Source organism: Rissa tridactyla, chromosome 15 (genome assembly GCF_028500815.1).
Source record: "Rissa tridactyla isolate bRisTri1 chromosome 15, bRisTri1.patW.cur.20221130, whole genome shotgun sequence".
NCBI lineage: Eukaryota > Metazoa > Chordata > Aves > Charadriiformes > Laridae > Rissa > Rissa tridactyla.
Genome location: NC_071480.1, coordinates 11389135 through 11403228, shown reverse-complemented (window position 1 = coordinate 11403228; position 14094 = coordinate 11389135). Strand labels below are relative to the sequence as shown.

Below are 14094 nucleotides of genomic sequence, written 5' to 3'. Positions count from 1 at the left end.
CCCGCCCCGCCGCGCCGCCCGCCCGCCCCCGCCGCCATCTTGGGCCCGCCCGCCCTCAGTGGCTCTTCCTGCGCCGGGCGCCCTTGGCGCAGCCGCGGCCCAGCCAGCCCCCGGCCCGGGCGGGCGCCTCCGCCGCCTCCTCCTCCTCCCGCGGCGGCTCGTCGCCCGGCGGCCGCTCGTCGCCCGGCGGCGGGGCCACCGGCTTCCGCGAGTGCGTGCCTTCCTCCCCGGGGCGCAGCGGCTCGGCCAGCGCGAAGATGGGGTCCCTCGCCCTGCGGAGAGAGGGGGACCGTGAGGCGGCTGACACCGGCCCTCGGCCCCGGTCTGCCCCGGGCGCAGCCGCCGCAGGGCTGCGGGCTGCTCACCGGTCGTAGCGCGGGATCTCCAGCCCCAGCTCCGCCATCAGCAGCCGCATCACATCGTCGCAGCGGCCGTGCAGCTTCAGGGCAGCCAGGTCGTCCTTGGGCGTCCACTGCAGGGGCGACAGCAGAGCCGCGGCTGCGGAGACCTCCCGCGAGCAGTGGGGGCCCTGCCCGGGATCGGGCCCTGGATCCGGCCAAAGTCCGCACCCCGCACAGACAGGCTCGCCGCCCGCCAGCGTCCCCTCAGCCCCTCAAACCCAGCACAAATGGCCCTCACCTGCAGGTTCACAATATACAGCTTTGGACGACGAGTGGGTGGCTTGCTCATGCACCAGAGACGGGGGTATTTTTTCAAGACCTGCCACAAAATAGAGATGATCAGTACAGCCAAAGGCACGCGTAACTGCAAACCGTATCAGCGAGAGGAAAAGGAATGTATTACCAGGAGGGGAAAGAGGGAGGAAGAGAGACTATCACAGATGGTGGGCGAATCCTGACACCAGAGTTTACAGTTGTCTGTTTGGGAGGAGACTGCTCAGCACCAAGGTGTATCACCAAGAGGGAATGCTGCTAACAATCTTCACCGAGTCTCTAAAGTTACCTTTAAGCTGGAACCCAGACAAAGAATCACATCTGCTTTGCTTGCAGCTTCTGTTGCTGCTTCCCAGTTCAGGGGCTGCCTCAACGTCCCCTTCTCCCCAAAGTGGACGATTGTATCTCTCAACTGCGCCCCACACTTGTGGCACATCCTGCCAGTGTGATGCCTGTGCAGGGCTGTGCGCTCCGTCACATCAAACACTCGCACGTACTCTCTGTTGGGTGTACAGGAAGTGCAGACCTGGTGCAGGACGACAGCAAAAAAGCAGTTACATCATCAGGAGCCAGCCACTTCTCTCAGAAGAAAAGCACTTTTGGGGGGATAATAAAATGGAAGCAGTAGAAGGGATCCGTCAGGGATCAGACACTGACTTGGAAAAGCTTGGAAAACCTCAACTAGCAAGTGGAATTACAGACTCTGCCACAGGAGTGATTTCAGAGAAGGTCTGAGGAACAGTAGCTGGAAGGAGAAGGCTCTAGCAAGTACAGAACACTTTGTTTTGGCACTTGCTATCTAGTTCACCCCAAATCTGATGGCCTGAAGGTATGAACTAAGCAGAGGCTAGCCCTTGTACTAATTCGTGGGCTAATGAGAGAGAAATAGTTTACATGATCATCTTGTGAGGCCGCTAGACAATAACTTTATCCTGTTCTGGCTGCTCACCTCTATGTACATGTTTCCATGAAGCTCAGATATTGCTGCTCGGGGTAACCCGCTCCGCAGGTGCAGCCCATCACAGTTTTGAGACACCACATGCTGCACCTTGAAGAGAATAAAACAGAGCTAACACACACACACAGAAGACTGAAAGTATTACTCAAATGCAGGTGACGTGTATGTCTCAATATGCACCAAATAGCCCTGTACCTCTGAGCAGAACCCACAGAAGAAACGCATGGAGAGCAGACCTTTGGGAAAGCTAAATGAAAAGACTCCTCCTGCTAAACAGAGCTCTACTGGCTCTACTGGTCCCCAGACCAGCCTCACCGGGAGGCAAATACAAGGTGTTAAAGAAAAGGCACCAGGGGAAAACCTGCCAGAGCTACAGTCTGGAGCTAGCCTAACAAAGGCTCAGCCATACGTGAGCACAGGCGCTTTTCCCTACATGGATGTGTGGCCTCCTGAGTAAAAACAGTCGTTAGGCAATCTCGTGAAAAGCTTTTTTCCCCTGGTGGGTTTCATTTATCATACTTCAGACAGAGGAGCACAAGTGAGGTGAGGAAAAAATATCTTACCAGATTATGCTTGTGTAGGCAGGCAATGCTCATATGGGTGAGCGTGGGCTCTGCCTCGCTCAGGTCTGTAGCCCTGACAAGAAGCAAGGAAATAAAAGAGGTTTTTTTTTTTCTTGCCATTAATCTCTCTCTCAGTATCAGCTTTCTGCTACGCAACTCAGAATTTGTCTCCTTACCTGATGCTCCTGCCCTTCTGCAGCAACGTCCATATGCCGTTAGGGCCTCTGTAGTCTGGGATTGATGCTGCCTGTGTTAGCAGGGGAGGAAAAAGGAGGCCTGAAGGGGAGGTTCGTACCCCGTGTCCACAAACACATCAACCCGGTCTCACCCAGGACAGCCAGATACACCTCACTCACAGGTGCTTTTTCATTCACTCCAAGTTTTCTAGCACAGTGGTTCCCTAATTGCAGGAAACCCTTCTTTTCATGTGTTTTCTCTCTCTCTTTCTAGCATCTCTTCTCCTGCCTTACAGCTCTCATTTTCACCTCCAGTATTTATTTTCTTCAATTTTACTGTCAAGGAATCCCTCCAGAACTCTTTTTGACTCTTGGTACTTCCAATTTCCCTACATAGAACTCAATTCTTGAAGCTATCCTTATTTTCACTGGACTGATTTCTGGTACCTTGCACTCATTGTTCTTTAGCAAAAAAAATTGTGACATTAGCACTCATACACCTTGCCCAGAATCATGCTCAGTATCAGCACAAACTGTAGAAAAAGGAAAAGAAAAAGAAGGTTCCCGTCTCAGACTTCAGACAAAGGTGACGTATGTCACATTAGAAGAGGCAGAACCAGATTTCCGCTTTCCCAGAGGCCACTGAAACCAAACATTTCTTAAAGCATCATTTATAAGTTCTGATAGCCACCAGCTACTCCTGCTTGTCCGTTAACACAGTCAATGTTAGTTAGCTAACTTCTTTTTTAGGTTTTACACCAAAAGTAGTTGAAGAGACTTGAATGAAGTAAGACTAGAGATCTCCTTGTTTAAGAAGCACATTCTTCACACGGTCGCAGAGGTGATGCAGCCTGGGAATTTCTTGGGCAGCAGGCGCAAGCCCGGGATGCAAACTAGAGAATGTCCTGGTCACGGTTTGCAGCGCAGCAGCGTTAATGTAGCAGCCCAGACTCAGAACACGCATCACGTAGTCATTTGGAAACCACAAAAATAGTCCAAACAATATCGCAACACTCCTGAAGGAGCTCCCAAAGCTCCAGCCACTCACCCCCAAAGAATCCTACCGTACTGATCCCGGCTCCTGTATAGATGACAAGGTGCTTGGCATTCCGGACAGCAGCCGCCAGCTCAGTCACCTTTCTCTTTAACTCCTCTGGTTCATCACACACCTAGAAAATAGAACTGGGCAAGTTCACATGTTTCTGAGATACAGTGCATCGCTGAATCGGAGGAACAGGGAGCTCCCTGCAAGTTTTCATATGGGCCTAGCTGAGCCAGATAAAACAACACCAGCATTATCAGAAGTGGTTTCTAAATAAAATAATATGGGCGTTGTCCACAGGAGGCCAAGGGAAAAATCTTCCTGGAGAGCGGTGCGTGCAGATCCGCCCTCCCGAGACACGGCCACGTCCAGAAAACCGCACGCATTTGGAAAACACACGTTTGGAACCTGGCAGCCGCTGAAAGCAAGGCTGATGCAGAGACAAACCGAGGGCAGCCGCGGGAGGCCGCAGCCCCGGGGGCCAGCGCCGCTCCCGGTGAGGCGCCTCAGCCGTTTTCCACCGCGGCCCACGCAGCCGCCAGCCCGGAGACCTCATTCCGCCCCCCACACACACCCGGGAGAGCAGGGCTCCTCTCCCCGCGGGCCGCTCCCCGCGAACCGAGCAGCGGCTGCAGAGGCGGGATGCCGCCGCCCGGTGCCGCCCCCGGCCGCCCACCTCCTCCTGCCGCCGGCGCAGCCGCTCGCGCCGCTTGCGGCGCCGCTCCAGCTCCCGGACGATGTCCTCGCTCTCGCTCAGCGCCTGGCACTCCTCGGGGCTCCGCTCCGCCGGCGGCTTCCTCCAGATGCGGGACACCTGCCCGGTACAGACGGCCGGTCACGGCGGCCCGCGGCGGCGGGGCGGGCCGGGCCGGGCTGTGCCGTACCTGTCTCCGCCGGTCCCGCTGCTCCTCCTGCCGCAGGATCTCGGCGCGCGCCGCCGCCTTCCGCTCCGAGCGGCTCAGGCTGCCGCCGGCCGCCATCGTCCCGGAAGCGCCCCGCTTCCGCTGCCGGCCGCCCCGCCGCGGCGCCGCTTCCGCTATCCGGCGAGAGCGGCCGCGAGCCACTTCCGGCGGCGCCGCCCCGTGTGCGACAGCGCCCCCCCCCGCGCCGCGGCGGACCGCGCCCCAAGGAAGCGCCAGGCGGGGCTGTTTGAAAGCGGTTTATTGTCACGTACAAAACAGCGGCGGCCGCGGACGGACACTCTGTACAGCAATAAATAACGCCCGCCCGCCGCCCCGGCAATAACTTAGCAATAAATACCGCCGCCCGCCGCGCCCAGCCCCGGAGCCCCGGGCGGGGCGGGCCGCGGCCTCAGGCCGCCGGGAGACCCGGGCCGGGGGCGGCGGGGAGGGAGCCGGGCGGGGGCACGGGACCATTCCCCTCGTCCAGCCGCCCCGGCCCTGTCGGGGAGCGATGCCCGCCGAGGCTGCGCAAGGCGGGGGTCACTTTACACAATTCACCACAAGATACACAAACCGGCGGCGGGGGCCGCTCCACGGGGTCGCTCCGCCGCAGGGCCCCCGCCCCAGCGCGACGGCACCGGGAAAAGGAGAAAGGAAACACGACACCCTTCACAGCAGGAAACCAAACGGACGAGCACCTCAGGAACAAGAACTGTCACACTCCAGAACGCTATACACGAGAGAGAGTCAGCGTGACGGCTCGGGCAGGGCCACCTCGCGCGGGCACGGGCAGCCAGCTGGCAGGGGACCGGGTCCCCGGGACGGGACGGGAGACTCCTTGGACACGGCAGAAATACATCACTCGGGGTCCAGCACTTCACTGAGAACAAAACCAAAACCAACGCGCTAGCACAGGGAAGCAGCGCTCACGAGGGGACCACGGCCCCGCTGACATCCAGCCCAGCGCCCGCAGAGCTCGTCTGCCACACAGGCACCCTGCAGCCATGGCTTTGCCCCTGCTCCCCCCCTACGCGACCCGTCCTCATCAAACACGCTGGGCCACTCGGAGCAGGCTGGGGCCACAAGCCAGCAAGCAGAGCACAAGGGAGGAGAAACAACAGCGTTAACGTCTGGTGGAGTCGGTGCTGCCGCCTGCTCTGTCCCCCTAACTCACAGTCTCACTCCAAAGCAGTGCAGCTGCCACCCAGCAGGCAGGGAAGGGCCCGGACATTCCTTGCTGCAGAGCACAATGGAAGCAAGCACACCATGGCTGCAGGATCGCCCATCATCGCCTGCCCTGTTGACGGGGCCCTCCTCACACCACAGCCTCCAGCCCCCAGAGCTCAGTTCCTAACCAATCCTAGCCACAAAGCCTAGGCTGCTCACCCTGCTGAGGTCAGGCCTCCAGCTGGGTTCGATCTCAGGCTGGCTCCAGGAGGGACAGGTTGGGACCAACAGCCCAGGCCAACTGGAGCACTCCGTGTTTTGGGAAATCTCACCTCTTCCAGGCACCACATCACCAGTTGGAAGACAAAGGTTAGAGCCCAGAGTTCGGTGCCGAGCACTGCTCAGTGCGTAGCCCATCCAGTGAACAGCTGGGAAGTGGCACGTCAGACACTTCAGCTCAGAGAAGAGAAAGCCCAGGGATGGGAGGGGGAAGCCTGGAGGCAATGTTCTAACCCACTCCTCGTCCAGGAAGTTCACTGAGAAAACCATCCCAAACAGCTTCTACCTAAAGTCCCAACCAACCACAGCAAAGCTGATCTCCCCCTCCAGCAGGAAATCCCCACCAACTGTCTGCTCCTCTCCCGCCACATTGTGGCTTTCATCAGGTTTACCTGCTTCTCAGCCCCGAGGACAGCAGTATCTGCTCAGCTACGTGAGAAACACATCACCAAAACCCACCCAGTATGGCAAACCGTGCCTCTCCACAAGATTGCAGTTTCACTTGTGCCATCCTGGACCGTGCCTTCCGCTCAGGAGACTTTCAGCAGCCAGGAGATCACATGGACTTCACCCCCACATCCTGCTTCTCTAAAACAACTCAGTAATCAGCTCGAATCTGTGGGGAGGGGAGAGGGGGATCAAAGCGTTTGTGGAAATGGAGCCTGGCCACAAATAGCTTCTCAGCTGTGTCGCACAGCTGTAAGTCTAAGCACTCTTCCAACACCCACAGACAGAAGCTGCACCAGGAAAGACAGCAACCATGCCACAGCCTAATTTTCAGTAATATGCAGACACTCGGGACTAGCGCTGGTCCCGCACTGCCCAGAAGGCAGGCAGATTGCCCCTCTTGTCAGATGAGCAACACAACTTCTGACCACAGGATCCAATTCCAGAGTCAAATCCCATCAGTCTCCCCCGAAACCTGGACAATTCTCCCTTGTGTTACTTCTCTACCAGCTTTGCTGGAAGGAAAGCACAAGGTTTTCCCCATTCAGGTAACCGAGCTACCCGGTGTCGGCTGCTCAGCGGGAGGCCCGAGCTCCTGCAGCATGCCTCTGCAGGGAAGCACTTTCTGGGCAGGCGTCACTACCTAGTTGTACCAGCCATTCGTTTTTGCCTTCAAGAACAGCAGCACCTTTGCCCATGTGCCAGAATCCTTCTGGAGAACCTGGGAGAGATTCCAGCTCAATCTCTCCGTTGAGCTTAAGGAAAATGACGGCAGCGTGAAACGACAGCAGACGGCAAAGGCAGCCACTGGCACCACCACACCACAGCGCCACGCGAGAGCTCCGAGAGCACAGAGAGCGCAACACGAGGGGACACAACGGAAGCCAGCAAGGTCGAGAATAAGTCACTTTTGGTACAATTGCAAAAAGATATCAAACAGGACTTGCGTCTTTTTTTGTCTTTTTCTAAGTTTTATAAATAAAGTCTGATAACTCTTTATAAAAACTAACCTCAGAGCCACAAACAGTTTGCGGGAGGTTCATGAGAAACTTTAAAATTATTTATTTATTAACTTTTAACTAGCAAAGTCTCCGAGAATATTTCCCCATTCACATGGTCAAATATTCTCGCCCTCTCAGATAAAAAAGCTGACTATAAATACGCTCTCTCTTCTGTCTGATTTTAATTTTAAACTTAGATAATTTAATAACTCTTAAAATGATGTTTCTCTCTTTAAATAAAGGGCTATTTAACTGGTCGTGTAAACCATCACACTAGAGACACTTGATACCCTCAAAACACGGGAACAACTAGTGATTTTGGTCTTGTTCAGTGCAACGCATTAGGCACAAAACCGGCCTGCAGTCAACACGGTACCGTCCCTCCCTCCCCAGGGGTGCTGGGCCCTGTCCCGGCTCCTTCCCCACCGCCGGGGCTGAGGCAGCGGGGCACGGCAGCATCTTCCTTCCCACCACTGCTAGTTTACACGGCTAACGCAACGGACGTCTGAAGGAAACCCACTGTTAGGGCACAGAGGCACACCTAGAAAGGAATAAAAACCTATTACACAGAACACCCCAACTGCGACTATGGGTACCAAAGGAGACAAAAGCAGCAGGTTCAGGCGCCTGGCAGTCAGGCGCCAAGATGCACCACCTGGAAGAGTAATGAAATAAAGCCTTTGGAAGTGACCGAAAACTAGGGTTCCCGGCCCCCAGGAAGAAAACCTCCCTCCAGAGCTACCCTCGGCCCTGCCGTCGGCCACGCCGCACAGACTTTCTTTGGCTGGAAAACCAAGATCTCGCAGTCTGTCCCAAGGGCGCCCGAGGGCTACAGACCGCTGGGTGGGAGGCTCTGTCTGCACAGGACACGGGACGCATCACCACTGCTCATACCAATCTGGACACAACAAAACAAAACTGGAGTGATCAGCAGGCCAGTCCTGGGCCAAGTAGAAGGAACCCGGACCCATGTGGGGAGGGTTTGTGCTTTGGGGATTCCAGGCTGGTTTTGTGCCTAATTGCCCTGCACAGACAAGCTCAGGCAACACTCGCTTCACTAAGACCGGGCGTCCGTTTTGGATTTCACTATCGTGATGACACTAGTAGTAGCAACCTTGCCAGGGACAAGGGGCCCCATACTGGAGGTGAGAGGCCCCCGCGCGGGGGTCACGGGGCTCCGGGCCACGGTTCTGGCGAAGTTCTGGAGAGCCTCGTATTTGGAGCGGAGGGCATCGAGTTCCATTTTCATGCTGGCGTTCTCGGAGGCCAGCTTCTCCACTTCTTGCTGCAGCTCTGCCTTCTGCTTCTCCAGTTCCTCCTTCTGGGTAACGCGCTTGACTCTGCAGCTGGCCGCGTAGCCCCGGTTCTTCAGCGTGCGCCGACGCTGCTTCAGCTGGATGATCTCCTCCTTCGACAGGCCCCGCAGATGCTGGTTCAGCTCCCGCACAGACATGGTCACCAGCTCCTCATCTGTCAAGCTGGTCCCATTCTCACCTGGCTCCCGCTTCACCTGGAAGAGAAGGCGGCACACACTCGTGAGACCTAGAGCGGGGGCACCCGCCGCCCACACCCCTCTCCTCCACCTGCTGCTGCTTTACCTTCAAGGCCTTGTTTCCTTTGTTGGGGGTCGTCATAACACGACAGCCTCGTCAATCAGGTTCTGGAAGGGAAGGAAGGACAGGTTAGACCCCCAGGATGCAGCAGAGCCTGCGACATTCCCACCACCGGGTCCAGCAGCAAGGGCCTGTCCTGCCGTACATCCCACTCCCCCCTCCCCGGACGACACGCGACAAGCACCCGACTGAGCTGGACTCACAAGCGGCAGATTCCGTCCCCGAGCAGAAAATGCTGCCCTTCCACACCCCTACTCCCACGGCGACTTTGTGACAATGCTGTTTTGCCTTTTTTTTTTTTTTTTTGCTTGGGGTGGGAGAAATTAAAAAACTAGGAGGAGTCAGAATACACGGAAGCCACATTTTTAAAAATAGCCTGGCAGGCAGCAGGCTGGGTCCAGAGCACGGCTGCTCAGGGCCAGTCATGCTGACTCAGCACACCGGCTCCCTGCGCCTCCTGCTCCCAGCCTCATCCCTGTCACTCCCAGGCAGAGCCCGTCGCTCCAAGCGCCCTTCCCAAGGTGCCCAAGCACAGACCAGAAACTCCCCGGGACAAGAGTCCTACCAGACTCCAGGTGCCCCCAGGACCCAAACCTGTACGGCTCAAGAACACGCAACCCTGAGCAAGGAGCACAGGGGGAGCCTTTGCCTCCGTGAGACCCCTCGCTGGGCATCCTGCGGGATGGGAGAACTGCTGCACTCGCGCCTCTCCAAATCTTTTGTGCTTCCCAGGAAAGGAAGCACACCCAGGTTCAAGGCAAAAGTTCTGCACCCAACCTTTCCCAAGGAGCAGAAGGACACCCTGATACTGAAGCACGAGGAAGTATGGGGGCACGCAGGAACCCCATCACGAATTTGGGCTGATGCCTCAGCAGCCCTCACTTCTCCCGGTCGCGCAGAGCAGACCCCAGACGTAGGTCTCTTCTGTGAGAAAGTCCCTATTGGTCCCTGCACTTCCAGGGCACAGACCCACCTTCTCCCTCCCTTATCTTCAGAAAGAAGGTATGCTCATAAGAAAACAAAGATTAAGGGTGGCCAAAAACAGAGGAGGGCAAACTCCTTTGCTGCCACAGGAGACAGGACATCAGAACTGGTAAGAGCAATTCCCACGCCCGTTTTTACAGTGAATCATGCCCAAGCTCGTGTTCTGTCCCCACATATCTCCTCCCCTCAGGCTCTAGTTCAGAGTGCCACTACACTGCCCAATTAATTAATCCGCTCAGGTATTACTTGACGGGCAGAGCTGCGCGTCAAGCAGCCAGGAGCCCCACACCTCCTTAAGCGAGGCAAACGTTCCTGTGCAAGCACGGTCTACAAACACCTCTGTACCTTTTGTCTCTTCGGTGCCAGTCAACAAAAATGTTGTTTGCTACCGCTTTGCTCAATGTAAGAGGCACTGATGTACAGTCATAGCCGAGAACCAGATGCACAAGTCAGCAAATACGAATTTATGCTCTTCTAGCAGCTGTGGCGCAGGCTGCCCGCAATGCATCTACCACCTATTAGAGGTGAATGGGGTCAGCATTCCCTGGGACACCAGCGGAGACGTTCCTAAAGCCTCCAGCCCGCCAGCAGGCAGGCTATTTATACCCAGAGGACAATGCTTCCCGCGAGACGTCCGCTACAACCCAACCGTGCTGGTACAGAAAGGGTCACTTTGCCATCCGCGGCAGGTAGCTGCAAAGACGCAGGCTAAGGCAGGACAGACAGCACACAAGCAACGGCTTCATAAAATCCGTTTTTTTTTTTTTGCACTTTCCTGTACTGTTGTATTTCTTTGCTCTGCTCCTACTTGGCAAAGAACACGGCTGCTGGAGAAAGGGGAGAAGGAAGGGAACAGCTGGGAGACCAGTACTGTCACCCGCAGCACCTCTCTGCCCCCTCCACTGGCGAGCGCACGCAGCCCAGGGCAGGTACGGTCAGCGGGACCACCAAAATTTGCTTGCCTTGTGGCACTAAAGAATTTCCAGCTGCCTGGCAAGCACTCAAGCTTCCTTCATTACAGCAGAGCTGAAATACAACAAACAAGGCAACAAACGTGCGGCGTCAGGCAGGGTGCGGGGAGGAAAGCGAATTGGGGCAGGCCGGGCAACCCGCAGTGGGGCTCGCACCGTCTGGACCCTGCGAGGTCCCCCGGCCCAAGGGGGTCAAAACGAGACCCAGCAACGCACGAGTCAGAGTGGGAAGAACAACCCAGAGATTAGTTGTTGGCTATTTTTTGGGTCCCATTTAAAGGATCAGAGATGGGGCTTTTTGGCAGCTCACAGAGAGGACACCCAGAGAACTGGTACAGAGACCAAACTTGGCCTAACTCTCCAGACTGATGATTGCTCAGCTTCTGATAGCTTCCTGAAGAAAGATCACACTGAAAAGTGCCAAACGCGATGACTGCAATGAAGAAAATGCAGCCTCAACACATTTCCCCAGAGCTCAAAAGGCCTGAACTCAGCACAAGCGCAGCCAATTCTCTCCTCAGCTCAAAGGCAGCACAAGGGAGCTGACGGCACCGCGCATGATTCAACGCAGGCCCCATTCTCCACATTCCTGATCACAGAACCGTGCCACGAGCCCCGTGTAAACACGGTGACGTCACCCGTTCCAGCGCAGGCTGGCCCGGGGACGGCGCCGGGAGGGCGGGATGGCGGGAGGGAGACCCATGGGTAGGGAGAGGGAGGCCGGGGAAGGGGCTGTGCCCCACAACGGGCTCTGCAGCCCCGGGCGGCTGGAGGAGCGAGGTTTGCTGGCAGCAGTCGGGCGCTCTGCACAAGAACGCTCTCTCCCGGTGTGGATTTCATACTCTGTTTATTTGCTTTCTTCCGAATTAGCTCACGCAGCCCTCCCAGGAATCCAAACAAACCTGGTGACTCCCCCAATTACACACGGAGTCAGGACCGTGCCTTTCCCGTCCCCCCCCTCTCCCCGTGGGGGTCCCTGGCAACCCCGCGTCCCACCCAGAGCACCTTGGCAGCAGTTCCTCCCTCAAGGGATCTGCTCACCCAGACAATTTTAACTCTGCTTACGCAGATAACAGAAAGAGGTGGCTCTCGGAGCCCTCTTCCAGCCTCCTGGCACTGCCCTCCTCCACCCACGCAGCTCGGACATGGCGTGTCCCAGGCAGTCGGCGGCTCTGGACATCGAGACCCCCCATGCACACACACGGACGCTCGGTGCCGGTCACCGCCTGCTCCACAGTCCCACCGGCGACGCTTCACCTCCCGCCGCAGAGGGGACCGGCTCAGCTCCGAGGACGCTGCAGCGCCGAGCACCGAGCAGACCCCGGCCCCAGCCCGCTCCGGGGGCTCCGGTGGGCGGCGAGCCCGAGGCCCCCAGGGAACAGGGGCCAGCACCGCACCCCGCAGCCCCTCGGCTCCCTGCCGGTGGGCCCGGCCCCGGCGAGGCGAGGGCAGCGGTGACCGTGTCCGTCCCACCCGCGGCCGAGCCCCCCCGCGAGAAAACGGACACGGCCACGGGCGAGACGCCGCCGCGTCCCGCCGCCCGCTCGACCTTCGCCTCCGCTGCTCGGGACGAAAATCACCGAGCGAGGAGGTCGGGCGAGGAGGCCGGTCACGGGGGAACCCCCGGGGCCGCCGCCCCTGCCGGCAGCGGGGACCCGTCGCGGGCCAGGCCGCGACCGCGCAGGGTTCGGCGGGGTCTGAGCGCCCAGGGGCGCGGCGGGGCCGGGCGCGGCCCCGGGGCAGACGGTCCGCTGGGCGGCCGGGGCGGGAGGCGCCCGCGGTGCCCCGGGAGGCGGCGGGCGGGGACGGGCCGGGGCCCCGCGCACCTGTTGCGCGGCCGCGGGGCGGGGACCCGGGCGGGGTGGGAGGCGCCGGGGTGGCCGCGGCCCCGGAACCCCGCCGTGAGTCAGCGGCGGCCCCCGCCGCCCCGCGGTCCCCGCCGCCATACCGGGCCCGCCGCGCCCGCCCCGCCCCGGCCCGCCCCCGGGGACCGGCCCGCCGCCCCGCCCCGCCCGGTGCCAGGGCTGCGCCCGCCGCCCGGGCCGCGCCCGCCGCCGCCGGTAGCGCTCACCTCCTGTCGGGGCCGGGCCGGGCGGGGAGGCCGCGCTGGGAGGGACCGGGACGCCGCGAGCCGCCGCCGCCGCCGCTCACGGATGCGTCACGTGATGTTTGGGTCACGTGGCTCCATTCATGAAGCGCCCGGCGCAACCGCCCCGGGCCTTAAGGGGGACGCGGCGCTTCGGGGGCGGCGCTTTAAAGGGGCGGTGGCGGGGCCGGGACCGGCCCCTCCCGCACGCACTGACCCGCCGCGGGGCTCCGTGGGCACGGCCGCTGCCGCCTCCCCCCGCCGGCCTGGGGCGAGCCCTGCCCCGCCCCGCCAGGGCCCCGACGGATCGGCATCAGGGGGTCGCGCTGCCAGGCGGCCTCCGCCGGCGGGACCGGTGCAGCTGGGGGGCGGTGTGCGTTGGGGTGGGGGTGTGTGTGTGTGGGGGGGGTGCTGCATCCACAGTTTCTCAGAGCTGCGGAAACTGCGCGGAGGAGCAGACAGGTCCCCACCGAAAACGCCGAGTTAAAGCAGAGGCTTTGCGGCAGCTCCGCCGGGCACTGGCGGCAGACACTGGGTGGCAGCGCTGAAGCCCCGGCTGAGAAGCATCGAGACCGGGGCCGGCTCTTCTGCAGTGACGTGCTGCTCTCCCAGGTCGTGCCCACCTTGCTCCGGCTGTGCTGCCCCCCGTTCTGGGTCCGTAACAGCAATACTGGTGTCTACTGCATTTACTGCTGTGCGACACGGGCAGCAGGGCACACCAGTACAGCAGGGAGGGCTGAGGGCCGAGGGGAAGGTGCAGCGATGAAACCGGGGCTACAGGAGTCAAGGCCACATCATGGAGAAAGCATGGTCCCGAAGGAAGAAACAGCCCGGGCCCTGGCATTCAGCAGCAGCACCGCTGTTCTCTGCTGTGCAGGGGACAACTTGAGCCCTGTGGGGCTCTTTTGTAGCCATTCACAGGCTGGGTTTTCCATCTGCTGTGGTGCCCAGCCCTGTTACAGGTGTACAACCATCTAGGAAGTTCTGCCTCTCTGGGGCAGTCCGTAAGCCTCCCTGCAAGGGGGCTCAAGCTCAGCCATCCTACCTTTTATTCTGCATCGGTACTTTTATCAGCCGAGTGGAAACTCTTTCTGCAACGCTCCCTTTCATTTTGCATCAGCCAATACTTCAGCCATCTGACTTCCCGCTTGGCCCGTCTGCATGGGGTATTCACAGCTTCCAAGCAGGGAAGCGGAGGAACACGTGGCACCCACTCACCTCCCCTGGAACC

The 14094-nt window shown here is 59.2% G+C and overlaps 2 protein-coding genes across 6 annotated transcripts; both read right to left on the bottom strand.

Annotated features, from left to right (window-relative positions):
• Positions 1–31: 31 nt before the first annotated feature.
• On the bottom strand, positions 32–4455 carry SIRT7 (sirtuin 7). Of its 2 annotated transcripts, XM_054221552.1 has the most exons (10): positions 4298–4455; positions 4090–4227; positions 3436–3540; positions 2372–2442; positions 2196–2268; positions 1624–1722; positions 964–1200; positions 640–720; positions 366–472; positions 32–272 (listed from the first exon to the last, which is right to left on the bottom strand). In XM_054221552.1, exons 1-10 carry the CDS (start codon positions 4391–4393, stop codon positions 56–58), a joined length of 1224 nt encoding a protein of 407 aa, XP_054077527.1. In that variant the 5' UTR covers positions 4394–4455; the 3' UTR covers positions 32–55. The 2 variants fall into 2 exon arrangements, with proteins under 2 accessions (XP_054077527.1, XP_054077528.1); XM_054221553.1 differs by lacking the exon at positions 4090–4227 and having other exon boundaries at positions 4298–4448.
• A 2780-nt stretch (positions 4456–7235) lies between these two features.
• Positions 7236–12996, bottom strand: MAFG (MAF bZIP transcription factor G). Of its 4 annotated transcripts, none has more exons than XM_054221554.1 (3): positions 12849–12996; positions 8808–8869; positions 7236–8719 (listed from the first exon to the last, which is right to left on the bottom strand). In XM_054221554.1, the coding sequence occupies exons 2-3, from the start codon at positions 8841–8843 to the stop codon at positions 8267–8269; spliced, it is 489 nt and encodes a 162-aa protein (XP_054077529.1). In that variant the 5' UTR covers positions 8844–8869; positions 12849–12996; the 3' UTR covers positions 7236–8266. The 4 variants fall into 4 exon arrangements, with proteins under 4 accessions (XP_054077529.1, XP_054077533.1, XP_054077532.1 ...); XM_054221558.1 differs by lacking the exon at positions 12849–12996 and adding an exon at positions 11819–11994; XM_054221557.1 differs by lacking the exon at positions 12849–12996 and adding an exon at positions 11843–11994.
• Between the last annotated feature and the right edge of the window lie 1098 nt (positions 12997–14094).